The sequence below is a fragment of the Zalophus californianus genome, chromosome 11 (genome assembly GCF_009762305.2).
Source record: "Zalophus californianus isolate mZalCal1 chromosome 11, mZalCal1.pri.v2, whole genome shotgun sequence".
NCBI classification, from domain to species: Eukaryota; Metazoa; Chordata; class Mammalia; order Carnivora; family Otariidae; genus Zalophus; species Zalophus californianus.
This window is the reverse complement of record NC_045605.1, coordinates 26020407-26041690: the sequence shown is the minus strand read 5'-3', so window position 1 is coordinate 26041690 and position 21284 is coordinate 26020407. Positions and strand designations below refer to the sequence as shown.

Sequence of the window (21284 nt, the reverse complement as noted above, 5' to 3'; positions counted from 1 at the left end):
AAGGTGGTTTCTTCCATGGACAACTGGTCAAATCTGGACTTCCAGAGTAGTCTTTGTCTCCATCATCTCTCATTGCCTGACTCTCCCATAGCCTATCTCTCTCACATTCATCCTTTCCTCTTCATTTGCTCTCCTACCACCTCAATTCCTATTATCTCATAGCTGTTCTAGGTCTGAGGCCTCTTTAACTGGTCTCTCTGCTTAATTCCTTCCATCTGTCCTGCATATCACCACCAGCTCAATCTGTATGAAGTACCACTCTGTGTCATCTCGCAGTTCAAAGGTTTCCCATACAAACATCTTGTGTCTCACGCAAGGTCCTCTATGATCATTCTGTCTATTATCACTTTCTTAAAGTCAGCAGGGTATAGTAAAAATTATACTGGATGAGAGGGTCCTAATCCCCAGTCTGACTTTCATAGGTATATAAACTTGGGCAAGCCACTTTAACCTTCTGGACCTAATATTCTCAACTGTAAAATGAGGTGATTGAGCCTGATGATCTTTGAAGTATCTACCAGTTCTAACATTCTGTGACCCCGGGAAACTTACCACTTCTGCCAAATTGTTGCTTACTCACAACAATTTACTGTCCTCTACATGGCTCTTCTGAACATGTCTTTCTCCTTCTTAGAATGGCCTTCCTCTCCTCCCATCCAAACCACATACATCCTTCATGGCCCTCCTATAGTCCCATGATCTCTGGGAGCTTCCCTAGCCCATCAATAATGAGATCTCTCCTTCTCTTTCAACTCCCATCACACAGATGGTGCCCATCACACATGCCTGATAATATTATTATCACTCCATGCATACATATCTTGTTTGTCTGACTATACAGTAAGTGCCATATTGTAAGGTAGGATGTCTTATACTTTCCATACCCTTGTACCCAGAAGGCACCCCATAAATAGGTGACAATCTCTGGTAGGAAGAGCACTGGACCAGTAATCTGAAAAGTTGGGCTCTAGTTTCCAATGATCTTAGTTACTCTGTCTATGTGGATCTTAGTTTTCTTGTCTATAAAATGAGTGCTTTGGGTTAGGGTACTAAATCATCTCTGAGATTCCTCCCAGAGCTGACATTCTGTGATATTTTTTCATAATCTCCAATTCTTGGAGTCTCACTTTTCCTTAGATCTTTCCAAAGCCTTTTGTCTAGCTCTTACTTAGACTTACCAACAGAAGTAGGAGCTTTCAAACAAAGTGCTTCAGCCTCTCACCTAACCATCTTTGGAATAAGTTAGAGTTCAACTATAATGAATGGCCATACTATGGATTTCCAGATTCTCTCAGCTGGCTAGATTATTCCTCAGAAGCAGACTCTGTTCCCCAGGAAAGACTGGCTATTTGGCATTGAAAGGCTTTTCACTATATTCCTTACTCTTAAAGTTGCTTGCAGCCACCCACAACTTTAGTACCAGTATCCTAATGACGAGGGTTGAATAAAGCCTCAGAATATTCCCCTTCATAGATGGGCTCTTACACAGTAACCAGTATTCAGTTCCTGCTGGTATTTATAGAAACACAAATATTTCTATAGTTATGGGTTTTAATTAAAGCTAGAAAAATGCTGGAGAGCTTTTAAAACCACAGATTTGTATCTTTATCCAGAAAATGGAAGAAAAGCCAACCATCACAATGATCAATTTCACCTGCTAGTGGCACTGTCACAGTAATCTAACAATCAAAGAATTATAAACTTTTCTCATCCCCTGCTTGATACCACATATTCATACATACACCACACCTCACCATACCCAGTAATGTCTTCTTCATTATATCATTTTAGGCAACACACCACTTTGTCAAGATTTCATAGACATTAGTAAAATGTGCAGTGGGGAGAAAGGCAGTAGAATGTAAGAGGAATTTCTATGCTAAATGCCCAGTTCTGTGCTGAGTCATCTGCCCCTAGTCTTCTCTCCCTAGGCAATAATGAGAGCTATCATTTATTGACTGTTTAAGAAGAGCCAACACTCTCGAGGTGGGGATCGTTATCATTTATTTCTGGAGATAGGAACTGAGGTTCAGAGAGAGCCGAGAGCCCAGTCTCACAGAATAAGTAACAGGGCCAAGAGTCAAATCCAGCTCTCTGTGGCTCCAAACGCATGGTTGTAACCACTTTGAAACACAGCCATACTCATATCTTTTTGGCCTCACAGGGTGTCCCAATCCATTTCACTTGCTTGGATAAGTACAGATAGATAGGATCACCCTAAGTTTGCCTTAAGTAGTTTCTTAACTATTCCTGGGAACTTAACAGGAAACTTTAGCCAAGGTTTCTCAAGGCCACTTAGGAACATGAAGTTTGATTTTTTTATTGATTTGGGAGAAAGAATCATTTTCCATCACTAATACCTACCTATTCCCATTTCCCTGCTTAGTCTCCATAATGAAAAGAAAACAGTGCTGGTTTTCTAGAGTAGGATGAAAAACTGGGCCCAACCTAACAGGTTTAAATACCTTCTGTCTCCTCGGCATCCTGTGAAGTGATAAGGGAAGGCGTGGCTGGGAGAGGGAAGGTGAATCATCTCACCAAATGTTCTTTTGTCTGCAGGATGAATGTGGCTGTTAATGTTGAACAGTTTTCCTTTTCCAGAAAACAATGGAGCGCCACTGAATCACTGACTCCCTTTCAGGCATCTCATTTTGACTGTCTGACCCAACCCCATAGTTGAGATTCAAGCTGTTGTCCCTGACCCGGGGACTGGTACCCATGCCAGTTGAGAGAATGGATCTGGTGCCACCGCCTGTGGCTCTATACATAGGCACTTCAGGAAAAATCTCTTGGTGCAAAATGGGCAGTCCTACTGTTTAGATAGCCCAAGTTCCCACATTAATCCCCACCTGACTAAGATGGTCCCAAACTGAGATTTAAGACCAAAGCAGAAGTCTTCATTTAGGCCCCCCATGACGGGGGCTCCAAGGATTTTTGATCGGAGTTCTTAGTTGGATGCGAGTTATCAGTGCTGACAGACAAGTGACAATTTTATTCTTATTCAACTATTGTTCCTTGGGTGTGCAGTGCCTTAGGAATCTCAGAAGACTTGTTGGGAGTGTGATTAGTCAGGCAGGATTTAGGCATTCTGGGCAGGTACCTTCCTTGCCACCATTCTGTCACCATGCCATTACAACCTTACCCAGTATTCAAAACAATCGTGCAGAAAAATGTAGTTTTTAGATGCCTAAGCCAAAAATATTTTCAGAAAAGTAAAGAAGTTTTAAGAATACCTTAATCAGCTTATTTCACTCATATTTTCCTTTCCTTAATTCATGTCGAAAGTAATTTATGACTTTTTAAAGACTACATCTAAATAAGTCTAAAAGAATTTTTTTAATGGAATAAAATAAAAATTCTAAGTAATGGGGGAGAGAGGGAGCATAATTCACAGTTCAATGCTAAATCACATAGCTAGTCAATGAGAAAGCCAAGATAGGAATCAAAGACCCTCTTCCTCAAGCCCGATATCTTTTTGTTGTTGATTCAGTCTACTGTGGGCTGACACTGGGTGGCCACATCAGGTGTCACTCAAATGCAGCCATCTGCTTGAAGCTCTGCTGGAAGCCTATCCACCCTGCTGGGTCCAACCCTCAGCAAAGGGGACAATGAATTTCCACAAACGCACCCTACTTCCAGAGTCAAGAATTCTCCTTCTTCCCTCTTAGGCAATTATTCAGGGTGACTGAAAGATGTCATTCAGCTGGCCTGTGCACCGCACAAGAACTGGCTCAACCATTAGAGCCCGTGGGCCTCAGTTCCCACCCTCTTCCCTAAGAAGCTGTGAGTCCTAAGCCACACTGGGACTTGTCAGGGGAGCAGTTTTCACCTGGGCAAACAGAAAAGAAGGCAAAGAAAGATAGGAGGCAGAAAGTGTTAATTTCTATAACTGTTTGAATGCCTCCTGGAGATGGAAGAGAGCCCAGAGATTTCTAGGACACAGTGGAAGGAGTGCCAGGACTTCCTTTCTTCCCTTCTAGGTTCTTTGGCTGGTCTAATAATTAAATTGACATAAGACAGATTAACAGGAAAAACAAACTTAATTGCACTCTCATGGGAGCCCCACAAAGACACGAAAGGCTTTCTCTAACAGTTAGGTAGTTGAGGTTTATGTGTCCTGAGCTGAGAAGAGGGTAGGGGTCTGGGACTGCAGATGGGAGGAAGACAATTCACAGGAAGATGAAAAAGAGAAAATGTTTGGAAAACAAATGTTTCCCATGCTCTGTGGAGAAATCTTTTTTACATAAGAAAAAAAAACCAAAAAACAAAAAAACAAAAACCCACAAACAAGTTATCTTTGGAAATAAGCTTTCTTCCTGGTACAGGCTTCTTATCTAAATTATTTTAGGCAGTTAAGGGGGGAGGTAAAAAGTCCTTCTTGAGTCTGTTGAGTTTGACTGTCTTCAACTCAAAATAGTCCACATGCCAAGGCAGCACATTCTGGGAAGGCCTGCCCTGAACTCCATCAGTTCCCTACTCTGAAACTTCCCTGGACATTTCATATATTAAAAGCTGAGCTGGTAGATTGTTCCATGATTTCACCGAATTAATCTTTTAGTCTTAAAATTAGGTCAGTTCACTTAAACAGTGAGGTCTCATTTTAGGAGGTGGTGATGCAGCTGGGATCCCAAAAGTTAGGCCTATATTGTGCAAGAAATCAGGTACTTAACCAGGTATTTCCATGGAAACAGAAGAAAAACAATGGTCAATGATTGGAACAAATTATAAACCTGTTTCTGAGTTCTGAGAGTAGCTAGTCAAGAAGATTTCTAGACGTCAAGTTCAAAGCATCTCCAGATGGAGTGATGGCATTCAGTGGCCGCATAGCCATAAGTGTGAAGACTGTTTATATATGAGCTCTTGTGGTGATTTCTCTGTGGTTTATATTAGGTTGTCCAGCTATTGCTTGCACAGCTTTGGGAAAAGGGCAGTTTTAGTTCTTACTGATTCTAAGTCAGAAGAGTGGGAGAACAATTAGGAATTGTTTGGAGAATTATAGCCAAATATTGGAGGAAAGTAGAAGAATTCAGAATCAGGACAGTTTACTGGTAGAAAATGAAACCTCAAAGACAATTAACGGACTAGAATCTATTCTCCGTGAGTGTCTATTACAGTTTCTACAAAAACATAATTTTTCCTCTCTACAATTCACTCCTATTTTTATTAAAAAGAACCATAGTAAAGTATTTTGCTTGCAAATTGTCCATTTCAATAAACTTGGCTTGATTATTTACATAAGTGCAGCAAGAATAACGAGTAACTATATAGAATCTTTTTTATCTGATTTTTATAAGGAATCTCAGATTGGACTTTTAACAGCTTCTTGGGGCTAAGCAGCAAAACCAAGGATTTGCCATCAGACTTCACCTGTAATACCTGGAGATTTGGGTGAATTTCTCTCTTCTTGAGGTCCTCAAAATATCCTAAGGTTCCTGGGCCTGCCAGGAAGTATCCTTCCTTATTCACCTGGTAAGGCTGCTGGGAACTCTGTAAGCAAGGTACCAGACTGGTTTTTCAAGGGGCTTTATTGGTTCAATAAAGTCAACCTTAGTTCCTTAAAGCTGTCTGGTCCTATCTGAGTCTGTGTGTTTCTTTCTCAAATATGACATCCCAGTCAAATCCTTGGTGATATAACCAATGTTTCTAAGTGTGTCTTGCTACAAGGATCACAAGTTGAACACATGTAAATGACTACATTGCCATGAAAATAAAAATACTCACTGAGAGTTTCTGAATTCTGGAGGGATCAAGCAAAGAAAAAAAGATAAAATGTTTTATCTTTCTTCACAAAGGTATATTTTATCAAATTGCTCTAAATCATAAGTAGCCTAAGAGAAAAAAGAAAAATATTTTGTAGGGGGACCCCATCAGGTGGAAGCTGGTGGCTCAGGCAGTGAAAACATTCACCTGAGGCAGAACAAAGGACATAGAGGCTTACTGAATACACTGCAAGGGAGCAGTAAGTAGGACAGAAAAAGAGAGACGGTCTGACACAAGGCAGTGGTGGGGAGCTATAGTTAAGGGTGGGGAGTGAGGATGCATGGGAATGTATGGAATTTTCCTTTTTTGGTACCTGTACCTGGTTGTAAGAAGCCCACTGGTCAGCTAGGGCATATGGATATTTGGAGGTGGGTCGCCTAATGAATCCATTTGCATTCAGCCCCGTGGTCACTGTAGGCCCTTTTACCTTGTAGGTTTCCATTGCTCAAGCCTGTTGCCTACAAGAAGCCTCTACAGGTTTCTTTAAATCTGGAAAAACAAATCATTTTTAAAAATCAGCAATGTTTCAAACAAAAAAGTGATAAAAATGTAATTTTTTATGGTATAAAAACATACCTATAAAAACATGTCACTGCAAACACACATCCTGCTTTCCTTGTGTTTGGAGAAGTGTCCCTTATTTCTAGCAGCTTTAAATCATATAATAGAATTTTAACCCTTAAGGACCTTAATTTAGTGAAAATTTAAAAACGAACAATTATGAACTGTCTTTTACATTAGTATTCTGTGGCTTGATAAATTTATAAATACTTTGTATACTTTCTGAAAATATATGTTTTCCCATATATGTTTATATGTTTCCCATATAAACTTTTCAATACGGCACAGACCATGTAATGGACCCAAATATCTTCAGTGCCTCTGTAAAAGAAAGCTCACTGTTAGTAATCAATGTTTTAGTATTTTATCTTATTTGGAAATGATCTAGATAATCAATAAAATTCTACCATTTAATTTACCTTAGGAAAAGTGTTATCAGTGGAAGTCACCAAAGAGATTTGGGTAACTGTTTTTGAATACACATACCATAAAACAACCATTACTGAAAAGTTCACCTAAAATTTCTTATTTCATTTACATCTATTTAATTTACTTGTTTTTAACAATCACACTTAGATCATTCATGAAAATTTCAGGAGACATTAAAGCAGTTAGCTCTCATCTTTTTTTTTTTTTTTTTTTGCTGAGACATTTTGTAACAGAGATAACATGTACTTATTTTACTCTTAGTAAACCTAGGTAAAGTACAAGTATTGTATAGTTAATGCTGATAGCCCTAAAAACATGTCTGTATTAATTAAACCAACAAACTTAAATAGTTTTTATTTATCAAAAAATTATCCTAGATCATGTGACTTGAAAAATATTTGGTTTCATTTCTGGTACAGTTCTGAGATTTAGAAATACTTAATTTATGGGCGCCTGGGTGGTTCAGATGGCTAAGCGTCTGCCTTCGGCTCGGATCATGATCCCAGGAGAGTCCAGCACGGGCTCCCTGCTCAGCCGGGAGCCTGCTTCGCCCTCTGCCTCTCTGTCTCTTATGAATAAATAAATGAAATCTTAAAAAAAAAAAAAGAAATACTTAATTTATAAGCACTTATTTTTAAGTCAATTAAATGAGGCTCTTCACAAATTAATTTTGCAACACCATCTGGAGGTAGAAAAATACCGTCTCTATAATGTACATACAAAAGACATACATAAACATATTGATAAACAGAGATCTTATGGCTTTCATTTTCAAATATCAGCCACGAATCAGATATAACAATATAAAACTCACTAGTTCATAAGTCCTAGTTGGAGTAAAATTAAGTTTATGAGCTCAGATGGCTAAAACTTATTACTACATGTGGAGAAGACTTTAAGATTTGTATTGTATTGTTTGTATTTGTATTGTTCTTGACAGGGGATCTTTAGGAGGCTATGGTCTAGAATCTGGGCTAGAGAGACTTTTTAGCAGTTTGTATTTTTTTTTTTAAGATTTTATTTATTTATTTGACAGAGAGAGACACAGCGAGAGAGGGAACACAAGCAGGGGGCGTGGGAGAGGGAGAAGCAGGCTTCCCGCTGAGCGGGGAGCCCGATGTGGGACTCGATCCCAGGACCCTGGGATCATGACCTGAGCTGAAGGCAGACCCTTGATGACTGAGCCACCCAGGCGCCCAGCAGTTTGTATTTTAAAAAAGTCCTCTTCCTCCCCACCCCCACCCCTTTTTTTTCCAGTCTGGGCAGAGTTTTAATTACCTCATATGGTGTTTACATTTCAAAGACATGGTAAGATTTACATCTTTAAGGAACAGAGAAAGAATGCATACCTTGGGCCTAGAGATTAGTTTGGAGTGCTCTGTGTAAATCTTGTAGCAAAAGAGAAGCTAAAACAGGCAGCAGAGTGTGCAAGGAATTTTCTGGGCAAAGTGGAGGAATTTTGGAAGTTAAGGGAATTTGCTGAAGAGATGGGGCCAGACTTTAAAAAAGGGGAATTTACATTGGATGTGGACTTTAATTTTGTTCTAAGTTTAATTTCTGCTCTTTCACCTTGTTAAGGGAGCCCCCAAGGCTATAGCCATTATACTTCTTTGTATCCACTTTTTAATTTGGTCTTTCCATAGATACCAATAAAATGATTGTTTAAAATGAGAGCTCTCTTAAAAAAAAATTTTTTTTCAAATATAGAAGATTCCTCAATTCAAAAGATCCATTCCAGGGTGCCTGGGTGGTTCAGTCAACCCACTGCCTTGGGCTCAGTCTCCCTGCTCAGTGGGGAGTCTGCTCTCCCTCTGCCTTTCTCTCTCTCTCTCTCTCTCTCTCTCTCTCTCACACACACACACACACACACACACACACACTCTCAAATAAATAAATAAATAATCTTAAAATAAAAAGATCCATCCCCTGGCCATTGCCGAGTTTATTAATCTCAATAGCGACTCAAACCAATAGCCTTTTTATGGCTCAACCAAGGGCACAAGAGGGGTCCCACAAGAGAGTGCAAGAGATGCAGTCCTCAAAAGATCCAGAAAGTTCACTCCCAAAGTTAGCCTAAGAAAATAAAGGCCTTTGTTGTCACTGGTGGTAAGAACTGTGTAGAGAAAAGAGTGTTTCGGGAATGTGAGATGCCTTTGAAACCACTTAAAAACAAAGTTGAAAAAAAATCAAAATGGCTGCACTAATGCTTCAGTGAAGCTGGATTTTAAAAACTTTTTCCTCTCTTCTGCAAACCTCCCCTCCTCCCTTCTTAGCCTTTTGTTTCAGGAACCCGGTACCACACTAAAGACGTGATGGAGGAGGCTAGTAGTACATGCACAATTCCTGTCAAAACCAGCTAGAGCCTATATTTCCCTATAAAGCCCCCCAGTCCCTTCCTCCAGGAGGGCTTGCTGGTTTTGAAGGCCAAAGCCTGTTGCAGCTTCCTTTGCCCAGCTAAGCAATAATGCTATCGTTCCTCTTTATCCCAAACTCTGTCTTTGAGTTATATTTTGGCCCCGAAGCACAGAGTTTGGTTTTCGACACCTTCAGTCACAGACCACCTAATCTGTGACACCAGGCAGGCAATACAGAAATGGGACTTTTCCACCACTAACAAGACAACAAAGGTTGAGACAACAAAGGCCCTTATGGACTGGGACACCTCAAGACAAACTCCCCTGAGAGCTGGCACAGCTGAACAACAAAAAATGCCGTTTGTGACTTCACGTCTCAGAACCCCAGTCCACTTGACTGGCCGCCAGATGCACACCAGTATGTACACTCCCAGAGGGCAGAGACCAGAGAGAATATTCTCACCCGTCACAAAGCCAAGTTCTTAGGACATACAACAAGATGAAAGGAAAAACTCAGCTGGTTTTTACAAAGGGGACCCACAGCAAAGTTCATCTAAACAGATGCCCTTCTGGTGAGAACCATGAACTCACCAGTCTGTGAGGCCGGCTCAAAAACAAACTTATAGGACCTATGCCTCCATTCTACCCTGTGGTTTTTCTTCTTGACAAATGACACAAAAGACAAAGACAAAAGAAAACAATGATCATTTCTGGGAGGAACGCGATCAATAGAAATCAAGAGTACTCATCACAAATCTTTACCAGAATTGCTATGCCCAAGTAACTAGCTCACCCAAATATTTTCTGCTAATCTAAATTTAGAAAAAGAAAAGTATTCTCACCTCTTTCACTTCCAACAGACCGGGCAGACAGAGATCCAGGAGGCTGACACAGTAAGAACTCTTAGCTTCTGCCAGCTTCCGTCAGAGGTCCCAGGATCTCTCCCCTGCAGCAGCCCTGAAGTAAGCACTGGCCAGACCCTGGACAGCCCTATGTTGGGCACCAGAACTGCAGGGAAGAAATACTTTTCTTTCCTCCTTTCCAAATTTTTTGGCTGATCTAATAATTAACTTGACATAAAACATTAACAGGAGAAAAACAACTTTAAGTATGTACCTATGGGAGCTCCACAGAGATGAGAGGCTCTCCCTTGACAGGTAACTGAGGCTTGTATGCCATCCCAAGTAGGAGAAGGGAAATAAGGGTCTGGGACTGCAAAGGGGAGGAAGACAATTCACAGGAAAATGGGAAGAGCAAATGTTTGGTAAACAAATGTTTGCCATACCATATGGAGAAGTCGTTCTCATGTAAAAAAAAAAAAAAAGTTATCTTTGGTAATAGCTCTCTTCCCATCACAGACTTCCTATTTAAATTTTTTTAAACAGTTAAGGGAGAGGTAAAAGCTCTTGAGTCTGCTGGGCCTTGATTGTCTTCAGTTCAAAATAATCCACATGCCAAAGTGAAACATTCTGGGGCCACCAACCCTGAACCCCATCACCATCAGTTGAGGTCGGGGTTTGAACTATGCAAACCCCTCAGGACCCTGGAACATTGGCCCAAGGCTGTGACTGTAATGTGTCTTACAGCTTGCCCTTCATTTGCTGCTGTCATGAAAATCCTTGGAAATCTTAAATCTTAATCTTAATCTTGGTGATTTAAGGAGTATGAGGAGAAGGGCGACAGATACTGCTTTTGAGTCTTGAGGTTGTCTGGAAAGATCAGGTTTACACTAGAAGGTTTTTGTCGTCAAGGTGCAGAAGTGAGACTACTCCATTGTTTGGAGAGCCACATAATAAAACCTTCAAAACCTGGAAAGTAGCATAGTGGAAGGATCCTGAACTTTGCAGTCTTAAAATCTAGTCCTAGCTCTACCATTTATTAGTCATTTGGCCTTGAGAAACACCATGACCTCAGCTTCCTCATCTGAATATGGGGATAAAAATAAACACTTTGAAGGGGTGTTGGAGGACAAATAAAATAATGTACATAGAGTACTTGGTTCATAGCAGGTGCTCCCAAAATATTTGTTCTTTCTTCTAAACCTTGAGGATTCCACCAGTGTTGTGTTCTAAAACAACCTTTAAACAATAGAAGCCTTTGTAAAATTGTCAGGCATTCTACCTTAGAAGTTGTGAGATTTGCAGGATGTAATTGGATATCATTTTAGTAACTGTTAGAATTGTGTGGCCCTACTGGTCAGGAAGAATATGGAAAGAAGATAGAATTCCATCAATGTTAAAAGTCATTGGAGCTAGATGGAAAAGAAATTAATATATCCTAGACAAAGAAAAGCAAAATCGAGTCATGTGACAGCCTGAGTCAGTTGCAGGCTTCCATGAGTAGTCTGGGTGGGACAGGGCTTAGTGGAATAAAATGAGAGTAAGCAGGAGTGATACCCTGGTAAGTAGCTGTGTGGCCATACCAGTTTGTGCAGCCCTGTATGCAAGCCCGACCACCTGTAACAGGAGGAAGTCCAGGTTTAGGCTACAAATAGGGCAGGCAGAAATCCAGGTCCAATCCTACCTAAAATCTCTGAATTCTCCCCAAATTGCCTGGGATGGCATTATTATTTCCTCAGTGGATAAGCATCTTTCAACTCTGGGAAGATTTAGAATTAAGAATAAAATGTTTAAGAGACTCACACTTAGAACATTAATATTTATGTATTAAGGATAAATCTGTGCCTTTTTGGTAGTATAAGTATTTGTAATACTCAAAAGAAGTTGTTTGGCCTATTATAAAATTTACCTGCACTTAAAAAACCAATTTGAAATGTATGAGTAATCTTGATTGGTATATTTAAGTGTAATCTTTCTAAGGTTATGTCCAGTATTGGAACCGTTAAGAATACTTAAGAATCACCATCTATGTAAGTTTATTTTATTAAATTTATAAGAGTTACTTAGAAATCGAGAAAGATTATTTTGTCAAGATATTGAAGGACTTCAAATGAGATTAAAATATTCAATTCATAAATGGGGTTTAAAAGCTTAGAGCCACATAAGTCTATAAATGGGCCTAATTATTAATCAAAGGCTTCCTTAAAAGTAATTGACGTTTCTCGACATGGAGTTCTCCCGAGATTCCCGGGCTCCCGTGCTTCTCGGTTTCCTCATCTGTAAGATGAAGATAAGCCATATACCTGACTCCACCTCATTGTGAGGATGGAGATGACATGAATGTGTATGGCACATGGACTTCAATAAATGTACATTGCCTTCTGCTGTTAAGAGCTGTAAAGATGTCTGACCAGAAGCAGGTAGCTGCCAAAGCCTCCCTTATTGAGCAACTGATGTCTAAAAGGAATTTTGAGGATCTTGGCAACCACCTTACTGAGCTGGAGACTCTTCATGTGACTAAAGAGCATCTCCAGGAGACCGTCATGGTCAGGATGGTGTACAGAGTCCACAAAAACTGCCCTACGGTGGCTTTGAAAAAGAAAGCCAAGCGTTTGCTGTCAGAATGGAAAGCTCTTTATAAGGATCTCCACTTCAAACCAAGGGACAGCCCTAAATCATTCCCTACGGGCAGAAAGAAGAAAACTCCGGACTTTCTCATGACCCAAGTCAGGATGAGATATCAGGTGGCTCCAGTTCTAATTCATCACCCCACAATGTTGCAAGAGCCATTGAAACACTTGTGCCTGAAAATGGCATGAGTCAAATGGAGCCCAGGGAGGAGCATTTCAGGGATGGTGGCCAAAAATCCACTGACCAGAGATCCAGTGAGTCGCTGGATCCCACAGTACCTGTGAGAGCTAAATGCACAGAACTTCTTTATGAAGCTTTAACGAGTTCTTGCACAGATCAGCCCAAAGCTGATTTGTGGCAAAACTTTGCAAGGCACATTTTTACCCTTCATTCGAAGAACCTCAAAAAGTACAAAACTTGTGTTAGAAGCAAAGTTGACAATCTGAAGAACCCCAAAACTTCTCATTTACAACAGAACTTGCTCTCTGGGACCACGTCTCTGAGAGAATTCACCGAAATGATGGTGATGGAGATGGAGATGACAAGCAAGGAACTGAAGCAGTTGAGAGCCTCCTACACGGAATCTTGCATACAGGAGCATCACCTTCCACATGCCACTGAGGGCACGCAGACAAAGAAAATAAAATGCAGACACTGTGAGAAGTTCAATTGCAAGGTCACCATAATCGCCAGAGGAACACTTTTCCTGCCAAGCTGGGTGTGGAATTCAAATCCAGATGAAGAGATGATGACCTATGTGATCTGTAACAAAAGTGGGAAGCAGTCGTATCATAGCAAGTGGGTCTGCCTGTGATGGTAAATAAATGTTCTCTTAACCAAGGGGGAAAAAAAGCAATTGACATTTACTAAACTTGTAAATAGAATAATAAGTTTTGTAAACTGAACTTTAAGGAAAAACTAGGCTTCTGAATTCATAAATTTAATAAATTAAATGTTAACTTTTAAAAACCAAAGATGGGGGTGCCTGGGTGGCTCCGTCAGTTAAGCATCTGCCTTTGGCTCAGGTCATGACCCCAGGGTCCTGGGATCGAACTCCGCCTCCAGCTCCCTACTCAGTGGGGAGCCTGCTTCTCCCTCTGTCTCTGCTGCTCCCCTTGCTTGTACTCTCTCTCTCTGTGTGTCAAATAAATAAATAAAGTCTTCAAAAATAAATAAAAAAATAAAAATAAAAACCAAAGATGCCTCTGAATAATATTTTCTGTACATGAAATATTTGCTATTCCTGAGGTTAGAAAAAAAATCTCTTATTGGGGGAAAAAATGAAATCTTAAGAAAGAAATCAGAATAAATTAAGCAGAAACTCCAACTGAAAGAGGAGTAGGGCCTGAGCCTGAATCCAGCTTACTGGTCTACCTCTTGGCTTCTCTCAATGCCAAACTGATGCACATCCCACCACCACTGCCACCCTCTCTCCATCCACAATTGGCTTGCAGCTACGCAGTGGGGAGAGAAGCCGAGTAGCACAGGGCAGGTCAATGGGGGAGACATACCAAGGAATGTAAAGATCATCAGTTTTGAATCCACACAGACCTGAGTTTGAATAAAAGTCTCTGGGAACTTAGGAAAAGTATCTAAATTCTCTGAGGTTCAGTTTCGTCTTTTCTGAAGTGGAATTTTTTAAATGCCTATGCCAAAGGTCATTAAGAAAAGTATATGTAATCCTGTATTTTCTTAACTTTCACCACTAGCCACTGGGGGTATGATTGTGAATGAGACACAACCCTGCCCTCAAGAATAGCTAAAGTGATGATTGCATTTATGATTAGTGCTCAACCAAAGGCTGCTACATCTATAGCTCATCATCAAATGGAGGAAATCAACATTGCCATTGAAGTCAGAAAGATCTGGTTTAGAGCTTAGAAATGCCACTTACTAGCTATGTAACTGTGGCCTCTGAGCCTGTTTCCTCTTCTGCAAATGGGGATAACTGATTGTAATACAGAGTAGTTGAGGGAATCAAACAAGCTGGTATGTGTGTAATAACATCTGGCACAGTGCTCAGCATATATAGGAGATTCTCGCTGTATTGTAATAGCCTATATGCATATGGCAGGTTTCTCCTGGTCCCACTGTACTGCACAAAAACTCCAAAGTACAGGGCTAATCCAGGTCACTGTCTTGTTGACCTCCAGGCATAGAGAGAATTTTGGAATTGCTGCTGGCCGGAAAGCCTGGCATTCTCTCCTATACCCAGGGCCCTGACTGACCCTGAAGAACCAAGCTATTAGGCTGGAACAGATACATCAACATCTGGTTCCATTCAGTTTCTCTCTTACTTCGCCTCCTTAGAAGTTCATATAAAAGACTGCGTCCATACCTGCCCACTGCTAACCCCAGCTCTTTTTCTTCCAAAATTTCCTAGTGGAGATATCAACTGTGACCTTCACATTGCCCTCATTTTTCTGGGCACCTACATAACTTCACACCCCAAATTTAAGGGCCTTCTTTTGGTCTAATAGTGATAGGTCTTTAGGCGTGTTGTGATGGCTGGTCAGTTCAGAATTCACACCAAACCCCCAGCAAGATGCTCCTAGTATCAGCAAGATACTTCCCCAGTGAAGATACTTCTTTTTAGAGCTTCCATTGCTGGGCACAGTCTTCTCACCCAAGTAGCTAAAGTTTGAACCCTGAGACTCATGGAACAAGATTCTCAGTAGTCCTTTGTGCCACAAACATCTTGCCATGCTCCCCTGGTGGGAGGTGTGGGAGAGGAACACTTTCCCTTTTTTTCCCTTCTAGGTTCTTTGGCTGGTCTAATGATTAAATTGAGATAAGACAGGTTAACAGGAGAAAAATGAATAAATTTAATTTTCTACATACAGGAAACCCTGAAGTTATGAGGCTAAAAGACAGTCAAAAAATTGAGGTTTGTATGTCATCCTGAGCTAAGAAGGAGGAAGGGATCTTGGGCTTCAAAGGGAAGGAAGACAATCCACAGGAAGATGGGAAGAGCAAATGTTTGGTTAAAAAAATAAAAAAAAAAAAAGTTTATTTTGCCATGCACAGACAATGGAACAGAGAGAGGAATCCTAACAAACAGGCCTCTCCAAACTCCTCCTAGCGTACCACACATTGCCCGGACTCTTCGTGGTTATCTCTGGTGATAACCCTCTCTGGGACCAGAACCCCAAATAAATTCTTTTAGGCAGTTAAGGGAGAGGTAAACAGCTCTTCCTGAGTCTTTCAGGCCTTGATTGTCCAGTTTGAAATAATCCACATGCCAAAGTGGCACATTCTCCAGTGGCCTGCCCTAAGCTCCACAAATCATGGAGCTGCTTGGACTGTGGCTCCCCCTCAGATTTCCATTCTTTCTTTCCCATTTTTCCCACTTGTACACAAAAGGAGTGATCCAATCATTTTTCCAGAAAGGCTACCCTGATACCTGCACCCTCTGAGCCAAGAAACTATTCCTTCTGTCCAGAGAGAGAGATAGCTTACAATGGATGTTTGCTTTGCTGTCTGCTTCCGACCACCCTTCCAGTAACGATACCTGGAATTTCCTCTGAGGAAACCCCTCTCCACTCTCAGTCCACATGCTTGGGTGAAACAGTCAGGGCGAGCCTGGAGAAGGAGAGTCTTAGTCAGTCTGGGGTTCCGTAACAAAATACCATAGATTGAGTGGCTTAAGCAATGAGAACTTATTTCTTACAGTCTGGAGGCTGGGAAGCCCAAGATCAAGATGCCAATCAGTTTGGCTCCCCATGAGGCCTCTCCTCTTGGCTTGCAGATGGCTGCCTTCTCATTACATCTTTAGATGGCAGAAAGAGGAAGCTCTCTGGTCTCTTCTTATAAAGGTACTAATCTCATCATGAGGACCCTATCCTCGTGGCCACCTCTAAATTTAACTACCTCCCAAAGGCCCCTATCGCCAAATACCATCATACTAGAGGTTAAAGTTTCAACATATAAACTGATGGTGAAGGGAGATAAATCGGACTGTGGCAGAGAGCCTCACACTTCCCCCACTTCGGTGCCTGGTTCAGAGCCAAACACAGAACATAATCAGAGCCAATGAGGCCAAGTCCTTGCTCCTCTGGATGACTGAAACCTCGGACAATAAGGCCTGAGCTGTAGGCAAGCATCTTGACACCACATAGAGGACAGAAAGAGAGAATAGGTCCTAATGACACCTGGCCTGATGCCAGACCGACCTTACCCTTCTATATGCTTTAAATTTTGTGAGGCAAAATAATCCCTCTTGGCAATTTAGGCTAAGATTTTATGACTTGCAACCAAAAAAATTCTAACTTCCACAGATCTATACCAATTCACCTAGTATTGTGCCAAAGAGAACTTCATGAGAACCGGTTGTTAAAGTTTTAGGAATTGTACAAACCAGGTGTTAAACATGGCCATTATTAATAATTAAATCACGCAAACTTATGAACAAGTCAATAATATTTGTAAAAGGTAATAAATACTCAAAACCCATCACTTCCTAGTAACTTTACAGTCACTTGTGCTTTGAGTTTATTTCCATCTACTGTATGTGCATGGTGGAAAAACTGTAGAGAAGGATGCTGCTGTGCACCTCTTCCCAGCTCTGTATTCAGTGGTATCACCCTGGGAGCTTGAAATTAACAGGGCGGAAGTACCTTCACCACAAAAATTGACAAACACTGCAAATCAAGGCTTGACTTACGGGTTTCTTGATTGCCTGGGCTTAAGGAAATAGTGCAGAGCGTGTCAATAATGTAGATTAAGTTGAAAGTGCTCCATGTCTGTAGTTGTTAGATTTGTGACCAGAACAAACACTTGAGAAATATTCTTCCAGTATTCTAAAAGTATTATTTGACTGAGCAAAGAATATTTGCAGCCACTGCCATGGCCTGGCAGCACTGTGCTAGTCTTCAGAAGTCAAAATGAACAGGACACAGACGGCCCTGTGCTCAGGGAACTCAGAGCTCAGGGTGATTTGTTCTAAGCCAAGTACCAGAGAAGAGACAGCAGTAAAAGACATTGCATCTGTCATCAAGAAGTGTATAATTTAATTGTAAAGGCAAGCCCAGCACACAGAAAATACAGTAGAGTCTCTAAGTCAGGGATGACAAATATCTATTATGCACACCACCACCTCCTGTCCACACCTATGTGAATAAGTGCCAGCACTCTGCCCTGAGCCAGGATGTGGCTCCAGCATCCTGCCCAAGAGAGCACTCCAGCTCTCCACACAGCCACCACTGTGCTCATCATGGGTGCCATTACACAGGAGTACAAACCATGGGACAGCCCAGTTTCGAAGTTCAGAGGCGAGACCAGCCGGACCTGCGTTACCAAAGAAAGGCTTCATGGAAAAAAAACTTGAAAAGGATCCTGGAGGATGAGTAAGGAACTTGTTAGAAATGCCAAGTCCCAGGCCCCACCACAGGTCTACTGAGTTAGAAACTCTGAGAGTGGCCCCAGGACTCTTGTTTTAACAAGCCCTTCAGGTGGTTCTAATGTACACTGATGTGTGAGAACCACTGGATTATGCCCTGGCTGCTTCTCCAGCTGCTTTCTCCCATGTGTCACTCAGGTTGATCCTTACAACTGTGCCATGCAGGAGGTAGGCAAGCTAGAATATTTATCCTTCTTACACGGGTGAGAAGAGCAGTTCAAAGACATTACAGGACTCACCCAGGACCACGCTGCTGATGTGCAGCAGAGCCTGGGCTCCAGCCAGCTCTCCAGGTGCCAGAGCAGTGTTATTTCCATCAGCCCTAAGGTAAGAGCATAACGATAGCATGATTCCTCCCAGCCCCCAGCCTCCTAATTTCCTCTCTCACCTTCCCAAGGAGTTGGCCAGCTTCCTGACAACAGGCTGTGAATAAGCTCTGTGGAGTGATGACAGTTGCCTGACAGAAGGAAGGTGATAGGACTTGGTGCAGGGCCCCCACCATGCTCATACCTGCAAGGATTGAAAGTGAACTTCAAAGCCAGCACCAACCAGCTGGGCCCAGGCATCCAACAGCTTCAACTCATCAGATGCCATGGCCCAGAGCTGGCTAATGGCAAGAATGTGGAAACTCAGCCTCCAACGAAACCCAGGAACAGAGCCATGAAAGCTGGTCTAGGATCCAGCTCTTTGTGCCAAGCCCTCTCAGGCAGAAATGATCAGGTTTAAAGAAGAACTATCTCCAATCCAAGGCCAAGCTGACAGGTCAGCCTGGAGGACTGGAAAGGACATGGTCTCTCGAGTCCCACATACCTGGGTTTAAAATCAGTTCCAATGTTTACAAGCTCTGCAGAGCAGCCTCCTTACCTTCTCTGAGGCAATCACTTCCTATGCAAAACGGGGACACAAACACACACAGTTTGTGTGAAAGAAGAGAAATAACATATGCAAAAGTGCTGGCAGAGGCCTTGGCCCTTTCCTTCCCTCACTCTTCCCTTTGGGAGTCTTCTTTCTCCATCTCCATGGATCCAGAGAAGGGGATGCCAAGTTGCTAATGAACCAGGCTAAAGGGGAACAACTCTGCCTAGAGCAGAATACAACCTCTAAAAGTACCTTCTAGCATTAGATCATAAATCTGTCTTATGTTGAAACTGTATTTGTGGGCTGTTAGCTCTGTTGAGTATATCTTACTGCTTTATCCTGCATTCAGCACTCACTATGCACAATAATGAGCTGCTCTGTAACTTAGGCAATATTGGGCATGAAGAAATTAATCAGGAATTTGCCAGAATTCTCCAATCATCTGAAATGAATCAGTAATTCTCAGTAATCAGTAATTCTCTGGCAAACTACATCCACAGGCCAAATCCAGCCAAGTGCTTCTTTTTGTAAATAAAGTTTTATTGGAACACAGCCATGCTCATTTATCCACATATTATCTATGGCTGTTTTCACACTACAAAGCCAGGGTTGGACTGCAAGGGCTGAAATATTTACTATCTGACCCTTTATAGAAAATTACCTACCCCTGCTCCAAAAGAAAGTACAGATAAATTGAATTGTTACAGTTCAAGTTCTCCAAGATGTAGACTCTGAGAAAGAGTTTAGGATTCAGGATGTTAAACAGGGAATGCCTCTGGGATCCACATCTCTGGAAAGGAGAGAAAGGAAGCAGGAGTGGGCACAGGGAAAAGACCGGCTGCGATGCAGTTCCAGCAGCCTCAGCCAACTCCACAGGGAATGCTGGAGCAAATAACCCCTTAGAGCTGGCCTGAATGGGCCCAAATAGCTGCACTTTTACCCTCTGCCTTGATCGGTCATTGGAAGTGGGCAATCCCCTGGAATGCGTGCCCGCGGGTGAGGCAACTCCCAAAGGGGCTAAGGGCTGGAGGCTGTCTATTGACATCACTCCCAGAACCGAGGGCAACAAATCCTCCCTTGCATCTCCATGCCCAGCACAGCCACCCAAGCTTTCTTTTCCTTTTTTTTTCGTTTTAATATGGAATGCTTCACGAATTTACGTGTCATCCTCGTGCAGGGGCCACACTAATCTTCTCTGCATCATTCCAATTTTAGTAAATGTGCTGTCAAAGCGAGCACCACCCAAGCTTTTTAAAAAGTTTTCTTCCACCACCTTCCAGAAGTGCCCCCCGCCGCTACACCAGGGAGTCAGGTGTCTTCTAAACTTCCAAGGGAAGTGGTAGGTGTCATCAGTGGGACACAAAGTCAAAGTGGACACAGGGTGTTCAGAATAACAACTAAAATATCACCTTAAATTTATTCCCAGTAATATTCTTGAAAAACTTTATGTCCATAAGCTTTATTGGAAATCACAGAGAAACAGGCTATGCATCAATAAATGCCATTCTCAGGAAAAGTGGACTTTCTATTTCTATCAGAATAACACCCAGATTTTTTGATAGAATGGTGATATCTGAGATATATAATGTATATAAGATATAAAATTTTTTATATAAAAAAGATACAATGAGAGATAAGGTAGAAAATGTCACTGCTTATTAGTGCAATAGCACAAGAGCAAGAGATTTTGAGTCTACAAACCTAGGTATAGTTCTCCACCTGCCACTTACTCTCAACAATCCCTTTACCCTCCCAATGTGTTTGCCAATCTATAAGATGGGACTATGATACTCTACCCACTTCACAGTGTTCTCACAGAATCAGAAGAAATGATGTATGTGAACCAGTGATGAAATCTGGAAAGTTCTCAAAAAATATTTTTTGTCTATGTCTTCTGTAACACCTCCTTCATTGCTATCTTGAAGTCCTATTCAAAAATTTAATTGCTTTAGTTCTTCTTTTTTTTAGTTCTTCTCTGGTCTTACCAAGTATATCATCAATATTTTTTCATATACAGAACAGGTATTTTAAAAGATTTTTTATTTGCTCTTGGTCTACCTATGTACATAAATATACATGCACACGTGTATATATACATACAGATACCAGCCCCATATGATATTTCCTTCCCAAGACAAATATCCCAGAGAATAGATAGGCATTGATATTCACAACTTTTGGCAAAGGATGTTCGAGAAAATAAGCAGTGAACATTCAAAGTCCTACCTCTTCATAGTCCTGCCCTCACTGACATCACATGGGGTCTCACCTACTCCTGGGAGCCCACTGATTGGCCTAGCATAGTGAGGTTTTGTCCCACCATGTTTTCCTGAGCTATAAGTGGCCAGGTATACTACAGTGAGATCTAGGGCTTCACTCCATTTTGTCTTGTGTCTCAGCTGGCACAACTGTTCTGTTAATGAGTCATTTTCCTTTCTGCATTTCTTCTTTTCT

The 21284-nt window shown here is 41.5% G+C and overlaps 1 protein-coding gene and 1 non-coding gene across 2 annotated transcripts; one reads left to right on the top strand and one right to left on the bottom strand.

Moving 5' to 3' along the window:
* The first annotated feature begins 12208 nt into the window (after nucleotides 1–12208).
* On the top strand, nucleotides 12209–13388 carry LOC113914275 (transcription elongation factor A N-terminal and central domain-containing protein-like). Its single transcript, XM_027579354.2, is given in 2 exon segments — nucleotides 12209–12637; nucleotides 12640–13388. Coding segments are annotated over 2 exon segments (1107 nt in total). The 5' UTR covers nucleotides 12209–12279.
* A 6574-nt stretch (nucleotides 13389–19962) lies between these two features.
* On the bottom strand, nucleotides 19963–20069 carry LOC113915547. The gene has a single exon (XR_003517701.1). It is a non-coding gene; the product is annotated as a U6 spliceosomal RNA (small nuclear RNA).
* Between the last annotated feature and the right edge of the window lie 1215 nt (nucleotides 20070–21284).